General features: G+C 37.6%; 1 protein-coding gene across 7 annotated transcripts in view; it reads left to right on the forward strand.

Annotated features, from left to right (window-relative positions):
* Positions 1–15360, forward strand: part of CROT (carnitine O-octanoyltransferase) — a 55363-nt gene extending 40003 nt beyond the window's left edge. For 6 of the 7 annotated variants that reach the window (XM_049894263.1, XM_049894260.1, XM_049894262.1 and 3 more), the window contains 6 exons: positions 626–756; positions 9213–9336; positions 11041–11119; positions 11211–11304; positions 11435–11554; positions 14150–15360. In XM_049894263.1, coding sequence (XP_049750220.1) covers positions 626–756; positions 9213–9336; positions 11041–11119; positions 11211–11304; positions 11435–11554; positions 14150–14270 — 669 coding nt within the window. In that variant the 3' untranslated portion in view covers positions 14271–15360. The other variant, XM_049894264.1, reaches the window with a different exon arrangement.
* The last annotated feature ends 1741 nt before the right edge of the window (positions 15361–17101 follow it).

The raw sequence follows: 17101 nt of genomic DNA on the forward strand, positions 1-17101 counted from the left end.
GAACATGTTATCAGGAGGGATCAGTCCCTGGGGAAGGACAACATGCTTGGTAAAGTAGAGGGGTCAGCGAAGAAGAGTAAGACCCTCAACAAGATGGATTGACACAGTGGCTGCAACAGTGGATTCAAGCATAACGATTGTGAGGATGACGCAGGACTGGGCAGTGTTTCATTCTGCTGTATATGGGGTCGCTGTGAGTCGGAATCGACTTGACGGCACCTAACAACAATAACTTTGGTGAAGGATAAGACAGTACACAATACTGGGGAAGCCAGCACAACTTGTCCAAGGCAAGGTCATGGAAGCTTCATAGACACATCCAAACTCCCTGAGGTACCAAATTACTGGGCTGAGGGCTTTGGGGACCGTGGTCTCTGGGAGCATCTAGCTCAATCTGCATAACATAGTTCATAAAGAAAATGTTCTACATGCCACTTCGGTGAATAGCATCTGGAGTTTTAAAAGCTTGTGAGTGGCCATCTAAGAAAAAAGAAAATAAATAATAAATGAAGTTATAGCTTTAATATCTTTATTTCTGATGATTAATGTGAATGTAATTTTTATTATCTTTGGGGTATTCTCCTTAAGTGATTTTTCACTGTTCCCCTTTAATTCTTTTTATTAGGCATCTGATCTGGATATTGTGGTTTATGCCTTTACACCTTTTGGCAAAAACCTAACCAAGAAGAAGATGCTTCACCCTGATACATTTGTTCAGCTTGCACTTCAGCTGGCCTATTACAGACTTCATGGATGGTGAGGACCACTCATTTTTCATTTTCAGAATCTTGAAATCTAGAGGTTTATCTTTTCGTAACTCCCCAGTGGTGTTTTTTTTACCCCCTTCAGTTTTTTCCAATTTGTACTCAGTCCTAATTTGCACTTCTATGAGCAGTGTCTGAGAGTTTCAATCTCTGATGGATTCCTTGTTTTTCATGACTTTGACACTTTTGAACCATCTGAGCTCTTCTAACATGACTTGTCATTTTTTGGAATTTAGATCACTTAACTTTCTTGTGACCTCAGGTTTCCGATGGGTGCATGAAAAGTTGTAATTTTATAGATTATCCAGTCTTTCTCGTTGTTAGGATAGTAAGACTGTCTGCTGTGACCTTCTGCATCTTAAACATAAGTGGAAACTCCTTAGTCTTACTTTTTTAACCAATCTGAGAATATCACTCTTTAAATTGATTGTTTAGGTCACTTACATTTAATATAATTATTGATAAGATGGGGTTTAAGTCTGCCTTCTTGCTATGTATTTTCTTTTTATCCTGTTTTTTGTTTCTTATTTTTCTGTATTCTTTCTTTTGCACTCATAGAATGGATTTTTTTTTGTTTTATTATTACATTTTATCCTCACTATCCTATCAGCTATACTTCTAGTTTTTTTATTTTATTTTATTTTTAGTAGTTGCTCTAGGGCTTACAAAATACATCTTTATCACAGTCTACCTTTAAATAATATTTTCCACTTCATATAAAAGCCCTGGTGATGCAGTGGTTCAGTGCTCAGCTGCTAACTGAAAGGTCAGTGGTTCAAACCCACCAGCCACCCTGCAGGAGAAAGATGTAGCAGTCTTCTTCCATAAAGATTTACAGCCTTGGAAACCCTGTGGGGCAGTTCTATTCTGTCACACAAGGTTGCTGTCATTTGAAATTGACTTGATGGCAGTGGCTCTACCTTTAAATAGTATTTCCACCTCACATATAATGTGAGAACCTGAAAACAGAGTGCATCTATTTTTCTTCTCCTGTTTTTTGTGTTGTTGTTGCCATACATTATACTTCTACATATGTTATAAACCCCACAATACGCTGTTATTATTTTTGACTTAAGCAATCAATTATCTTTTTTTATTGTGGCAAAATATACATAACATAAAATTCGCTTGTAACCATTTTTAAATGTACAGTTCAGTGGCATTAATTACATTCTCAATGTTGTGTGACCATCATCGCCAACGTATATTTCCAAAACTTTTTCATCACCCCGAACGGAAACTGTACCCATTAAGCAGCATGTCCCCATTCCCTTCTTCCCTAGCCCCTGGTAGCATCTAATCTCTGTCTCTATGATTTTACCTATTCTAGATACTTCATAAAAGTGGAATCGTAATATTTGTCCTTTTGTGTCTGACTTACTTCACTTAGTATAATGTTTTCAAGGTTTATCCTTGTAGCATATCCGAACATCCTTTCTTTTTATGGTTGAATAATGATCCATTGTGTGTATATATCACATTTTGTTTATCCATTCATCTGTTGATGGAAACATGGGCTGATTTCCACTTTTTGGCTATTGTGAATGATGTTTCTAAGAATATTAGAGTACAACTATCAATATGAGTTCCTCTTTTCACCTCTTTGGGGAATATACCTAGAAAGGGATTGATAAGTCACGTGGTAATTCTGTATGCAACTTTCTGAGAAATTGCCAAACTTTTCTACAGAGGTTGCACTGCTTTTTTATTAACCACCAGCAATGTACAAGGGTTGCGATTTGTCCATATCCTTGTTAACAATTGCTATTTTTTTTTTTTAGCCATCCTAGTAGGTGTGAAGTGGTATCGCATTATGGTTTTGACTTGCATTTCCCTAGTGACTAATGATGTTGAACATCTTTTCATGTGCTCATTGTCTATTTGTATATCTTCTTTGGAGAAATGTCTATTCAAGTCCTTTACCCATTTTTTAATTGGGTTATTTACCTTTTTTATTGTTGAGTTATAAAAGTTCTTTATATATTCTGGACACTAGACTCTTACCAGATACATGATTTGCAATTTTTTTTTTCCATTTTTCAGGTTGTCTTTTCATTCTCTTGATAATGTCCTTTTTGAGCAAAAGTTTTTAATTTTAACGAAGCCTAGTTTATCTCTTGTTTCTTTTGTTGCCTGTGCTTTTGTTGCCATACTTAAGAAACCTTTGCCAAATCCAAGGTTACAAAGAGTTTCTCCTGTGTTCTTTTCAAGAGTTTTACAGTTTTGGTAAGCATTGATGTTTGATATGAAGGAACTAAAGGCCAAGGATATCCTATTAGCTTTCTACTGCTGTGTAACAAATTACCCCAAAACTTAGTGGCTTCAAACAGTAAACATTTATTCTCTCATTGTGTCTGTGGGCCAGGAACCTAGGCATGGCTTATCAGGGTGCCTCTTGCTCAAGGTCATCTTTCATGAGGCTACAGCCAGGGTGTTGGACAAGGGCTGTGTTCTCACCTGAATGCTCTCCAGAAGGCAGATCCACTACTCATATGGTTATTAGTAGGATCTAGTTTCTCCCTCAGTTTCTTGCCATATAAGCCTCTCCGTAGGGAAGCTGCCAACAAAGCAAGTGGCTTTCCTCAGGGCAAGGAATTAAGAGAGCAAGAAAGAGCTCTTTTTGTAACCTAATTTCGAAAGTGATATCCCATCAATTTTATCCTATTGTTTACATTAAAAGTGAGTGGGGGCGGAGCCAAGATGGTGGAGTAGTCAGACGCTTCCGGTGATCCCTCTTACAACAAAGACCTGAAAAAACAAGTGAAACAATCATATATATGACAAGCTAGGAGCCCTGAACATCAATGGCAAAGTTCGAAAACAGACTGAGCGGCCGGGGGAGGAAGAGATGGTTCAGAAGCGGAGAGGAATTACTGGACCTGAATCTCCAGAAACCCTCAGATGCCATTCCCTGGAGCAACTACAGCAGGCCTGGCTATAGCGTTCAGGATATGGTTTCCTCAGGGAGGGACAGTGAGCCGCACAGCCTGCTCACACCTCTGGAACCAGAGAATGGTGCTCTCAGCAAAAGCTAAGTATATTGTGTATATTTTACTGTGCCCCCAGCCCCCACGCCGGCTTCAGTGACTGTTGATTTCCCTGGGCCTGAGATACACTCTGCTGCACACCCCGAGCCATTCTCCCAGCCTGGGAGAAGGAATAAATTCACAATTAGGGGAAAAGATAATCTGCCAGCTCCACTAAACTGGGGAACTCAGGAGAGAAGCGGCTCCTGTCCAGGCACAAATGGTCCATGGACATTGAATACCTTTCTCCCCTGCATGGACCTGTGTGGACCCATTTCAGGAGAAAATCAACAACAAATAAGAGGAAAAGACAATATATAAACTACTCAGCACACAAAATTAAGTGGGAAAAAGAAACTGTCATCAACACACACAAAAAACACATCAAAATGACAGCACTAAACTCATAAAAAAAAAAACTCATACCTATCCATAATTACACTGAATGTAAATGGACTAAATGCACTAATAAAGAGACAGAGAGTGGCAGAATGGATTAAAAAAAATGATCCGTCTATATACTGCCTACAAGAGACACACCTTAGACTTAGAGACACAAACAAAATTAAATTCAAAGGATGGAAAAAAATGTATCAAGCGAATAATCAAAAAAGAGCAGGAGAGGCAATATTAATTTCTGACAAACTTTAAAGTTAAATCCACCACAATGGATGAGGAAGGACACTATATAATGATTAAAGGGAAATATACCAGGAGGATAACCATATTAAATTTTTATGCACCCAATGACAGGGCTTCAAGATACATAAAACTCGGCATTGAGAAGTAAGATAGACAGCTCCACAATAATAGTAGGAGACCTCAACACACCACTTTCAGTGAAGTGACAGAACATCCAGAAAGAAGCTCAATAAAGACACGAAAGATCTAAATGTCACAGTTAACCACCTTGACCTCATAAACATGTACAGAACACTCCACCCAACAGCAGCCAAGTATACTTTCTATTCCAGCACACATGGAACATTCTCTAGAATAGAGACCACATATTAAGTCATAAAGCAAGCTTTAACAGAATCCAAAACATCGAAATATTACAAAGCATCTTCTCTGACCATAAGACTGTAAAAGTAGAAATCAATAACAGAAAAAGCAGGGAAAAGAAATCAAACACTTGGAAACTGAAAAATACTGCTGAAAAATGACTGGGTTATAGAAGACATGAAGGATGGAGTAAAGAAATTCATAGAACCCAGCGAGAATGAAAACACTTCCTATTAGAACCTTTGGGAAACAGCAAAAGCAGTGCTCAGAGGTCAATTTATATCAATAAGTGCACACATACAAAAAGAAGAAAGGGCCAAAATCAAAGAATTATCCCTGCAACTTGAACAAATAGAAAGAGCAACAAAAGAAACCCTCAGGCACCAGAGGAAAGCAAATAATAAAAATTAGAGCAGAATTCAATGAAACAGAGAACAGAAAAACAATTGAGTTAACAAGACCAAGAAATGGTTCTTTGAAAAAATTAACAAAGACACACTACCTACCTAAACTAACACAAACAGAAGTAGAACAACTAAATGAACCCGTAACAAAAGAAGAGATTGAAAAGGTAATTAAAAAACTCCCAACAAAAGAAAGCCTGGGTCTGGACAGCTTCACTGGAGAGTTCTACCAAACTTTCAGAGAAGAGTTAACACCAGTACTACTGAAGGTATTTCAGAGCATAGAAAAGGATAGAACACTCCTGAACTCATTCTATGAAGCCAGCAGATCCCTGATACCAAACCCAGGTATAAAAAGAAAATTACAGAGCTATATCCCTCTTGAAAGTAGATGCAAAAATCCTCAACAAAATTCTAGCCAATAGAATTCAACAACATATCAAAAAAATAATTCACCATGACCCAGTGGGATTCATACCAGGTATATAGGGATGGTTCAACATTAGAAAAACAATTAATGTAATCCATCATATAAATAAAATAAAAGACAAGAACCACATGATTTTATCAATTGATGCCGAAAAGGCATTTGACAACTTCCAATACCCATTCATGATAAAAACTCTTAGCAAAATAGGATTAGAAGGAAAATTCCTCAACATAATAAAGGGCATATATACAAAGCCAATAGCTAACATCATCCTAAATGGAGAGAGTCTGAAAGCATTCCCCTTGAGAATAGGAACTACACAAGGATCCCCTTTATCACCACTCTTATTCAACATTGTGCTGGAGGTCCTAGCCAGAGCAGTTAGGCTAAATAAAGAAATAAAGGGCATCCAGATTGGTATGGAAGAAGTAAAAGTATCTCTATTTACAGATGATATGACCTTATACACGGAAAACCCTAAAGAATCCTCAAGAAAACTACTGAAATTAATAGAAGAGTTCAGCAGAGAATCAGGATACAAGATAAACATACAAAAATCAGTTGGACTCCTCTACACCAACAAAAAGAACATCGAAGAGGAAGTCACCAAATCAATACCATTTACACTAGCCCCCAGGCCCCCAGGAGGACAAAATACTTAGGAATTAATCTTACCACAGACACGAAAGACCTATACAAAGAAAGCTACAAGACACTACTGCAAGAAACCAAAAGTGGAAAAACATACCTTGCTCATGAATAGGAAGACTCAACATTGTAATAACGTCTATTCTACCAAAAGCCACCTATAGGTACAATGCAATTGTGATCTGAATTCCAACGACATTTTTTAATGAGATGGAGAAACAAATCACCAACTTCATATGGAAGGGAGGGAGGCCCCGGATAAGTAAAGCTTTCCTGAAAAAGAAGAACAAAGTGGAAGAACTCACATACCTGATTTTAGAAGCTATTATACCGCCACAGTAGTCAAAACAGCCTAGTACTGGTGCAACAACAGATACATAGACCAATGGAACAGAATGGAGAATCCAAACATAAATCCATCCACATATGAGCAGCCGATATTTGACAAAGGTCCAAAGTCAGTTAAATGGGAAAAAGACAGTCTGTTTAACAAATGGCACTGGCATAACTAGGTATCCATCTACAAAAATATGAAACAAGACCGTGCACAAAAATGAACTCAAAATGGATCAAAGACCTAAATATAAAACCTAAAATGAAAAAGATCATGGAAGAAAAAATAGGGACAGTGCTAGGAACCCTAATACGTGGCATAAAGAGTATACAAAACATTACTAACAATGCACAAACACCAGAAGAGAAACTAGATAACTGGGAACTCCTAAAAATCAAACACCTATGCTCACCAAAAGAGTAAAAAGATTACTATAGACTGGGAAGAAGTTTTTAGCTATGACTTTTCTGATCAGCGTCTGATCTCTAAAATCTACATGATACTGCAAAAACTCAACTGCAAAAAGACAAATAACCCAATTCAAAAATGGGCAAAGGATATGAACAGCTACTTCACTAAAGAAGACATTAACGTAGCTACCAGATACGTGAGGAAATGCTCACAATCATTAGCCATTAGAAAAATGCAAATCAAAACTACAATGAGATTCCATCTCACTCCAACAAGGTTGGCATTAATCCAAAAAACACAAAATAATAAATGTCGGAGAGGTTGTGGACAGACTGGAACACTTACACCCTGCTGCTGGGAATGTAAAATGGTACAACCACTTTGGAAATCGATTTGGTGCTTCCTTAAAAAGCTAGAAATAGAACTACTATAGGATCCAGCAATCCCACTCCTTGGAATATATCCTAGAGAAATAAGAGCCTTTGCATCAACAGATATATGCACACCCATGTTCATTGCAGCACTGTTTACAATAGCAAAAAGATGGAAGCAACCAAGGTGCCCATCAGTGGATGAATGGATTAATAAATTATGGTATATTCACACAATGGAATACTACTCATCAATAAAAAACAATGATGAATTCGTGAAACATTTCCTAACATGGAGGAGTCTGGAAGGTATTATGCCAAGTGAAATTAGTCAATTGCAAAAGGACAAATATTATATGAGACCACTATTATAAGAACTCAAGAAATAGTTTAAACAGAGAAGGACATATTCTTTGATGGTTACAAGAGTGGTGCGGGAGGGAGGGAGAGGGGTATTCACTAATTGGATAGTAGACAAGAACTGTTTTAGGTGAAGGGGAAGAACACACAATACAGGAGAGGTCAGCACAACTGGACTAAACCAAAAGCAAAGAAGTTTCCTAAATAAATTGAATGCTTCGAAGGCCAGTGTAGCAGGGGCGGAGGTTTGAGGACCATGGTTTGAGGGCCATCTAGGTCAATTGGCATAATAAAATCTATTAAGAAAACGTTCTGCATCCCACTTTGGAGAGTGGCATTTGGGGTCTTAAACACTAGCAAGTGGCCACCTAAAATGCATCAATAGGTCTCAACTCACCTGGAGCAAAGGAGAATGAAGAACACCAAAGACACAAGGTTAAATACATTTTGAGCCCAGGAGACAGAAAGGGGCACATAAATCAGAGACTACAGAAGCCTGAGACCAGAAGAATTAGATGGTGCCAGGCTACAACCAATGACTGCTCTGACAGGGAACACAACAGAGAACCCCTGAGGGAGCAGGAGAACAGTGGAATACAGACCTCAAATTCTTGTAAAAAGCCCAGACTTCATTTTCTGACTGAGACTAGATGGACCCTGGAGGTCATGGTCTCCAGACCTTTTGTTAGTCTAAGGCAGGAACCATTCCCAAAGCCAACTCTGCAGACAGGGATTGGACTGGACTATAAGATAGAAAATGATACTGATGCGGAGTGAGCTTTTTGGATCAAGTGGACACGTGAGACTATGTGGGCAGCTCCTGTCTGGAGGCGAGATGAGAAGGCAGAGGGGGTCAGAAGCTAGCTGAATGGACACGGAAATAGAGGGTGGAGAGAAGGAGTGTGTTGTCTCATCAGCGGGGAGAGCAACTAGGAGTATATAGAAAGGTGTATATAAATTTGTATATGAGAGACTGACTTGATTTGTAAACTTTCACTTAAAGCACAATAAAAATTAAAAAAAAAAAAAAAAAGTCAGTCAGTAGGTCCAGCCCACACACAAAGTGAAAGGATTATACGAGGTCATAAATAACAGGAAGTAGGGCCGCTGGAGATCATCTGAGAGGCTGTCTACAACAGACTCCAATATATAGAAGCTGACAGCAGCCAAGCCTTTGAAATAGCCCATATTATACCAGGCCCTCTCTGTCATAGTATTTCGTGCTCTTTGGCTTTGAAAATAGACTTTTTGGTATTGAAAGTCTCAACTCTACTGTATTTTAGGGCTTAGTCTCTGGCCAAAGTAAGCATTATTAAATGAACTGTTTTTAATGACGTTAGAGCATTTATTAGAGAAAAGAGTAAACTTTTTTTTTTTTAAAAAAGAAAAAATTGCTTTAAAGTTTAAGATAGGCTTTGTTCTTGCTTATGATAGGCTCTCATGTAATTTTGTCTTTTAGCCCTGGTTGCTGTTACGAAACAGCTACAACAAGGTATTTTTATCATGGTCGTACAGAGACTATGCGATCATGTACGGTAGAAGCAGTCAGATGGTGCCAGTCCATGCAGGATCCTTATACACACGTGAGTATTTGAAAAGGAAAAATTCACCCAATTTTGTTTAATTTTTCTAAAGGTGTCTTGGTCCTGGAATAACTAACTTCTTTGCTTCAGATTTTCCTCAATCATTAAAATACTTTCACACTTTTTTTTTCCTGAAGTTTTCAAAGCCTTTGTTCATTTGTCAGTGAAGTGTATGTTGTTGTTATTAGGTGCTGCTGAGTTGGTTCCGACTCATAGTGACCCTGTGCACAACAGAAGGAAACACTGACCAGCCCTATACCATCCTCACAGTTGTTGCTGTGTTTGAGCCCATTGTTGCAGCCACTGTGTCAGTCCATTTTGTCGAGAGCCTTCCTCTTTCTCACTGACCCTCTTATTCTTTCCAAGTTATGCTTGGAAAGAATAAGAAACAGGGGAGGCCAGGGAGGAGTAATGGTAGTCTGTCCTCCTGAGTGTGTTTGAAAGGGCTTCTCAGTGACTTTGGAGGGTGTTTCTTCATTTAGGATTCGAGAAGAAGCCTCTTTGAGTCATTTTCTAGTCTTTTAATACATTACTTCAGTACTACTGATCTACCTTTAGAACAATACCAGTGAAGTACAGACTCTGCCAAAGTGCCTTCAAAGAAAGGAAGCTTTTCTTCATTTGGTTGAACGTGCTTAAAATCAGTTATGTTAATGGTTTCATATTAGAACCAGACAATTTTGTTTTTGACAACCACAGAAAAATCATGTTTAATTGTAATTTTCTCTTTCATACTTCTGTATTTTCCAAATTCTCTAATACAGTCATATGTTACTTTTATGTGTTTATTTTTATAACTCCTTTTATTTATTTTTTGGGAGAGAGTAGAATTCCATAACACATTTACATAATTCCAAATTGAAAAGGCCCAATAGCTGCCAAACAGTTCTATATGTTTTATACTTTTTTAAGCACTTAAACAATAGTGTATATCCTTCCCACTGCTATTTTGCTGTTTCATTTGTGCCTTTGATTTTGATAGACACAGTCATATGTTGATTTATTTTAATTTCACAGAGCTGCTTTATTATCATATTTGTGCAGTTATGCATTTGTTTTTTAAAATCACAGTTGCTTCTTTCTTTATACTTGTTATTGTCACTTCAGCACTGCCCACGCGTTTCTGTTTTTCTGTTGTAGGAAAGAAATAATAAGCAGGGCCTATAACCAAAAAGGTTGGCAGTTTGAATCCACCAGGCACTCCTTGGAAACCCTGTGGGACAATTCTGCTCTCTATCCTGTAGGGTCGCTATGTGTTGGTATCGACGCGATGGCAATAGGTTTGGTTTTTTATTTTATAGGAAAGAAAGGAGCCCCTGGGTAGTGCGGATGGTTAACGTGATTGGTTGCTAACCAAAAGGTTGGAGGTTTGAGTTTACCCAGAGGTGCCTCAGAAGAAAGGTCTGGCCATCTGCCTCTGTAAAAGTAGCCATTGAAAACCCTCTGGAGTACAGTTCTACTCTGACACACATGGGGCCACGGTGAGTCAGAATTGACTTGATAGCACCTGGTTGTTGTTGTTTTATAGGAAAGAAAAGGCAGCGAGATACATAGGAAAAAGACATATAAGCGTGTGTCACAGGTCTTAGAAATCTTTTCTCTTTCCAAATTACCCAAATCCTAATTACACTGAGCCCAGGTTTTTTGTTTGTTTGGTTTTTGTACACTTGTTTTTGAAGCATCTCTTGATTTTTGTTAACACAGCTTCAAGAGCGGCGGCAAAAGATGTTACAAGCTTTTGCAAAGCATAATAAAATGATGAAAGACTGTTCAAATGGAAAAGGTACTTAGGTTGGAATCATTCTGATGTTTTTAAAAAATTTTTCTCATGTTGAAAAATGTTTTCTAACTTTCGTTTTGGGGTCTTATTGCAGGATTTGACCGTCATCTTTTAGGTCTCTTACTCATAGCAAAAGAGGAAGGTCTCCCTGTTCCAGAACTCTTTACAGACCCACTTTTCTCCAAAAGGTAGTACAGTGTAGTGTTTTATAGTTTCATCAATCAGTTTTTTTGTGTGTGTGTGAATGTTAAAAAAATCTTCAGAAACAGTATGAGCATCTGTTGGCCTAGTAAAATATCCTTTCTTTGTGCCACACAGTGGAGGAGGTGGAAATTTTGTTCTCTCAACAAGTCTTGTTGGTTATTCACGAACCCAAGGAGTGGCAGTTCCCATGGTACACAATGGCTATGGATTTTTCTACCACATCAGAGATGACAGGTGAGGCTGCTTTTTTTAATTCTTGCTGTTCTATAGAGTGAGAAAGCTATCACTTTTGTTCTTTGAATATTTTTCCTACACTATAATTCTGATTGTATTGTTACCTGTCACTTGGTTCATAGACAACTATTTTTGCCATTTAGGCATTTAACGTGTATTTATGTTTCTCTATCCTGCTTCCTACAATAAGACACTTTTCAAAATCAGTCTTATAAGTGCTTTTGCGCAGAACACAGTTTAAGATCGATTCAGCGATCTTATCATCATCCTCAAAATCAGACATTTTAACATATTTGGTCTACACAAGGTATTTTATGTTAGATTCAGATACAGTTTGACCACCTGTAAAAATAAGATGGTTCATTTAATTGTGGAAAATACTAACGAGAAAAAGAGACCAGGTAAATTAATTTATACTCAAAAAAAGAATGTTTTACCAATTTAGATGAATTTTATTTGGATTATATGGAATTTGACTTGTATTTGTGAAAGAATGAGAAAGAAAAGTGTGATAGGGAAAAGAGGTGTAGAACAAGGTAATACGGAAGTAATAGCGAGGCTTGGAAGGTCACAGTCAAAGCATGGAACGCTTGGTCAAAAATCATTTGGCTGCATTTATCACTGTGAATAAGATGAGAGCAGGCTTAGAGGCACTTTAGATGGAATGCAAAAAATTGGGATGATAATATACATATGACATTTCAGTTTTGAATATATTGCTTTTATACTTTTGCTTTTTCTAAAAGATTTTACAGTCTGTTATTTTTCAGAATTTTGTCATTTCTTTCCATGTCAAGTGTAATTTGTACAGTCATTTATACCAATGGTACTTGTTATTGTTGGCATCTAAGTCTTGGATTATGTATTCTCATAGTTTGTGTATATTGATGTACAAATTAAAGGTCAAATTATATAGGTTAAAAATGGATCTTATTAAACTTTTTCATAAAAAAGGGTTGGAGGATTCTGCACAGGATCCCGAACAAGCGGTAGTAAGAGTTCAGGCCAAATACACCTCAACTCTCTGACTTAGAAAAACATTTTTATTACAAGGCACAAAACTTACTGTATGTTTCTAATCTATGACAAGTATAGATTTTTTAATTTTTATAAATTTGGATCATATTGTAAATAGTTCTGTGATGTTTTTATGAATTCCACTTTCACTTGATATTACTTATTATTTCAGGCAATCACTAATACCATTAAATATGCATTGAGATATTTCAATAATTGAATGATGTCTCTAGTCTTAGAGAGTTCCATAATTTATCTAACCTATTATTTCCTGTTTTTCCATCATTACAAATAATGTATAATGTTATATCTTTCTTCATTTCATCACACAGTTGCCAACTCTAATCATAAAAAATCCTTTACCCATTTGATGGCAAAAATCATAGCATAACATCAGTTTTTTGTTCACTTACGTATGAAGTTAAGTATTTTTTCTTTGTTGACATCTGTATTTCTTTTTGTGAATTGTGCATGTAGGAAAAGATGTTATTTTTATAATTTAGAGAGATAACTGAATTTTAAAAAATCTAATACTTAAATAGGAATTGTTCATATGTAGAAAGAAACATATTTAGATATTAGTAAACATTTGGGAATTACATGCACAGTGTGGCTGGAAAATGACTCTAGTGATCATGAATCACTAGCTGAAAACAAGGCAGGGCTTCCTCTGGGTTCCTGAATATCTTTCAGCAAATATAATCCGTTCATTCAAACACTGGTTTCATCATTGTATAGTGGGCCAGAGCATTTTTTTTTACTTTATTCTGCTTGATCCAAAGAACATGTTGAAGACATAATTTACTGTCCTTTTAAGTGATGTGAAAATTGCATGGTTGTCCACAAGCTTTACAGTGCACAACATTGTGATTTGAATTGGAGCTTAATGGATACATTATTATAGACAATTCTGAGCATCTCAGAAGGGGAAGGCTACTTCTAAGGGAGTTGGTAGCCTCATTTCTGCTCTGAGCCCACTAAAAATCAGGATTCTCTCCTATTTCCTCTAGCTTCCTGGGGCCACTTTTATCACCTGCCAAATGTGGGATTTCTTCATCAAGTAGATCAAGGAGGAGATAGTGGAAAGTGTGACTTGGTCCCAAGAGTTTCTCTCTTTTACTTTTCTAGAAACCGCTTTTCCCTCCTCCTATCCTTCCTTCTCAATTTTAATTATTTTTGTCTCTTCAAGCTTTATACACTTCCTATTTAAACAGTTTCATTGAAAACAGTGACATGAACTCATGTCCCTTCTTATTCCATTTAGGGTGCTTTAGGAAGTCATCTTCTTTTTTTAAGCACAATAAGACCTTACTTCAGAGCCGTCTTTTGCTGTGGCTAATTTTTTGTTCCCTTTTGTCCTCAGGTTCTAGTCACACAGTAAATTAGTAAATTGGGTGTTCCCTAGTATTGTGTAAACCTGGCTTTACCTTTTACTGTAGTCAGATTACATTTACCTAGTGTCAGCAGGAATTGACAGTTCACTTATGAACACCAGATAAAGGTCACTGTTATCATTTGGAGCCTTTTCATGGTGGATTTTTGCATAGTACTTAATCATTTCTTCTTTGTGCTTCACAGGTTCGTTGTGTCCTGTACAGCCTGGAAATCATGTGCAGAGACTGATGCAGAAGAGCTCGTTCAGCTGGTTTTTTGTGCCTTCCATGATATGATGCAGCTGATGAACAGAGCTCAGCTTTAGAGACTAATCATTTATTAAGCACATACCAAAATATGTCATTAAACTGGGTGCTGGGAATAGATCGGTGATATGAGAAGAGAAGGAGTGTTGATTTGAAAGAAATCTGATAGGTGTAGAAATTAGAAGAATCATGCTCTCTAAATATATTCTGCCCTAGAAGGTAGAGACTATTTTTAATCTTCCTCTGATGCAACAGCAGTGCAAATTATGACACGGTGGTTGTAGAACTATGCAGTGTTTAAGATATGCCTCAACAATGCAAAACTACGAAATTTAACAATGCAAGTCTTAACTCTAATTTTAAGGTATTGTTGTGTGTACTTATGTGGATGACAAATCCTCTCTCTGAACAGCATTGTAGAGAACACCTTTTAAGCGCTTTAGCGCTTCCTAGTTACCAAAGGGTGTGAAATACATGATTGGATGCTAGCTTCCCTGCGATCAATGCCTTCCACATTCACTACAGGGTACAAGCATACTGTGTTTGCAGGGCTTTCAACCAGCTTGTTCTGGTTCCAACCCCTGCTGAGAATTCACTTTCCACCCTAGATATGCTGAATCAGAACCTATGTTTAATGAGATCACCAGGTGATTCTTAAGTATAATAAATTCTGAGAACCACTGCTCTACTAGTGTTTCTCAGAATTGGTTTCCAACTAGAAGCATTAGCCTTGCCTGAGAACTCGTTAGAAATGCAAATTCTCAGCAGGGGTTCAAACCAGAATGAACTGGTTCAAAGCCCTGTATGTTTGATGGGAAAGACCACTACAATTAATGGTGATCTTAAAAATAGTTTCTGTGGAACAGACAAAAAAATTTGGTTGTAGTAGGGAGGTTTATACCCCCCTAACACAAAGCAACTCCAACGAAATTCATAATAGTATACCGATGTTATAAGTAGTCTTATGAATATAAAGATAATGCACACATTTCAAATTGTTTTAGCTAGTGACTTTTAAAGGTTTAAATGTTGAGTCATAGTCTGTCTCAGAACTGCCCAGGGTTTTTTTTCCCCTTATTCTCAGTTTAATTTTGTAGTTTATACTCTCAGACAATAAAGCTACCAGAATCATATAGCTTCTTGTTTTGTGTCTGAATAAGTGATTCATTCCTGTTTGGTCTTATGCCTTTTGATCTCAGTTATCTATTGCTGTGTAAATAAACCATCAAAAACTTAGTGTCTTAAAACAGCAACAATGTATTTCTCACAATTGCGTCAGTTGATTATGCTAAGGTGGACGGTGCTTCTGCTGGTCTCGCCTGAGGATTTATGAGGCTGCAGTCATCAGGCTGCTGAACGGAGGCTGGAATGTCTAAGATGGCTTCACCCATATGTCTGTGGGCTTGCTGACTGGTCCTCCCTCTACACGTGGTCTCTGATCATTCAGTATTCTAGGAGGTACAAGGCCTCTTGAGGCCTAAGCTCTGAAGTCACATAATGTCATCTCTGCTGAGTTCTAGTAGCCAAAACAAGTCACAAGCCAGCCCAGATTCAAAGGGTGGGAGGAAAGTCTCATCTCTTAATAGAAGGAGCAGCAAAATCACTTTGCAAAAGGCAGTGGGCACAAGAAGGCACGATTTATTGGGGGCCATTTTTGTAACAATCTACCACACATTTTAATATGAAGAGTACAGTATATTTAGTATACTGGTTGTATACATCCTCCCCCCCCGCCAAACATTCTCATGTGCTTTGAATTTGATAAATCTGGTTTATTGTTATTGTTAATCATCATAATAACCAACACTTATTGAGCCCTTATGACTGCATCAGGCACTATGCTAAGAAATAACAGTACAGTTTCTTTGTGAAAACAGTTAATGTCTATGCCATTTGGTGTCCTTCACAGTCAGTATAAAATAGGAAGATAAAATCTGATCTGAGGACTGATTCCTCACTAGTGCAATTTTGTAGACTAGACTGCCAGGGCATTTCAAATCATTTGGTTAGTTTGTTTTAAGTAATGTCTACAGAGTTGGGTAATTCTGGGAACTGTATCACCTCCTGCAGTGACCTCTTCTCACTCGGCTTGAACATGTTTCCCTAACTTGCTTGAAGTTAAAAATCACCTGCAGTGTTTGTTAAAAATACAAATTCCTGAAACTCAGCCCAGACCTACTGAAGAATTTCCAGGGGCAAATGCCCCATGATCCTTATCAGGCAAATTTGGACATAATTACATGAGTAGGTTGAATTCTGCTCACTTTGAGTCACTGCAGTAATAAACTCCTTGCCCCACATTCTCTTGGTTAATCTGAAATTCAGTCCACTTTACACAGTCACATTTGAAAAATTCTTTGGTGTTAACTGGTTTATTATAGATAGAAGAATTAGAAGAACTTGGTTTGGACAGTTGGCTGAGTTAAACAACCTGTTAAAATAATAAGAATATTGGTACAGAAATTGATGGGGAAAAAAAAAGATACTGGAACAATATTTCAGTGTGGTCAGTTTTTAAGGGTTACCTAGAATATTTCATTTTGTTCTCTGTAATAGATTGAATTGTGCCCTCCCAAAAATATGTGTCAACTTGGCTAGGCCATGATTCCCAGTATTGTGTGATTGTCCACCATTTCATCATCTGATGTGATTATCCTATGTGTTGTAAATTCTACCTCTATCATGTTAATGAGGCAGGATTAGAGGCAGTTCTGTTAACGAGGCAGGACTTAACCTATAAGATTAGGTTGTGTCTTGGGCCAATCTCTTTTGAGATGCAGAAGAGAGAGACAGAGAGACATGGGGATCTCATACCACCAAGAAAGCAGCACCAGGAGCAGAGTGTGCCCTTTGGACCTGGGGCTTCTGCGCAGAGATGCTTCTAGACCAG

The sequence above is a fragment of the Elephas maximus genome, chromosome 8 (assembly GCF_024166365.1).
Source record: "Elephas maximus indicus isolate mEleMax1 chromosome 8, mEleMax1 primary haplotype, whole genome shotgun sequence".
In the NCBI taxonomy this organism is placed as follows: domain Eukaryota; kingdom Metazoa; phylum Chordata; class Mammalia; order Proboscidea; family Elephantidae; genus Elephas; species Elephas maximus.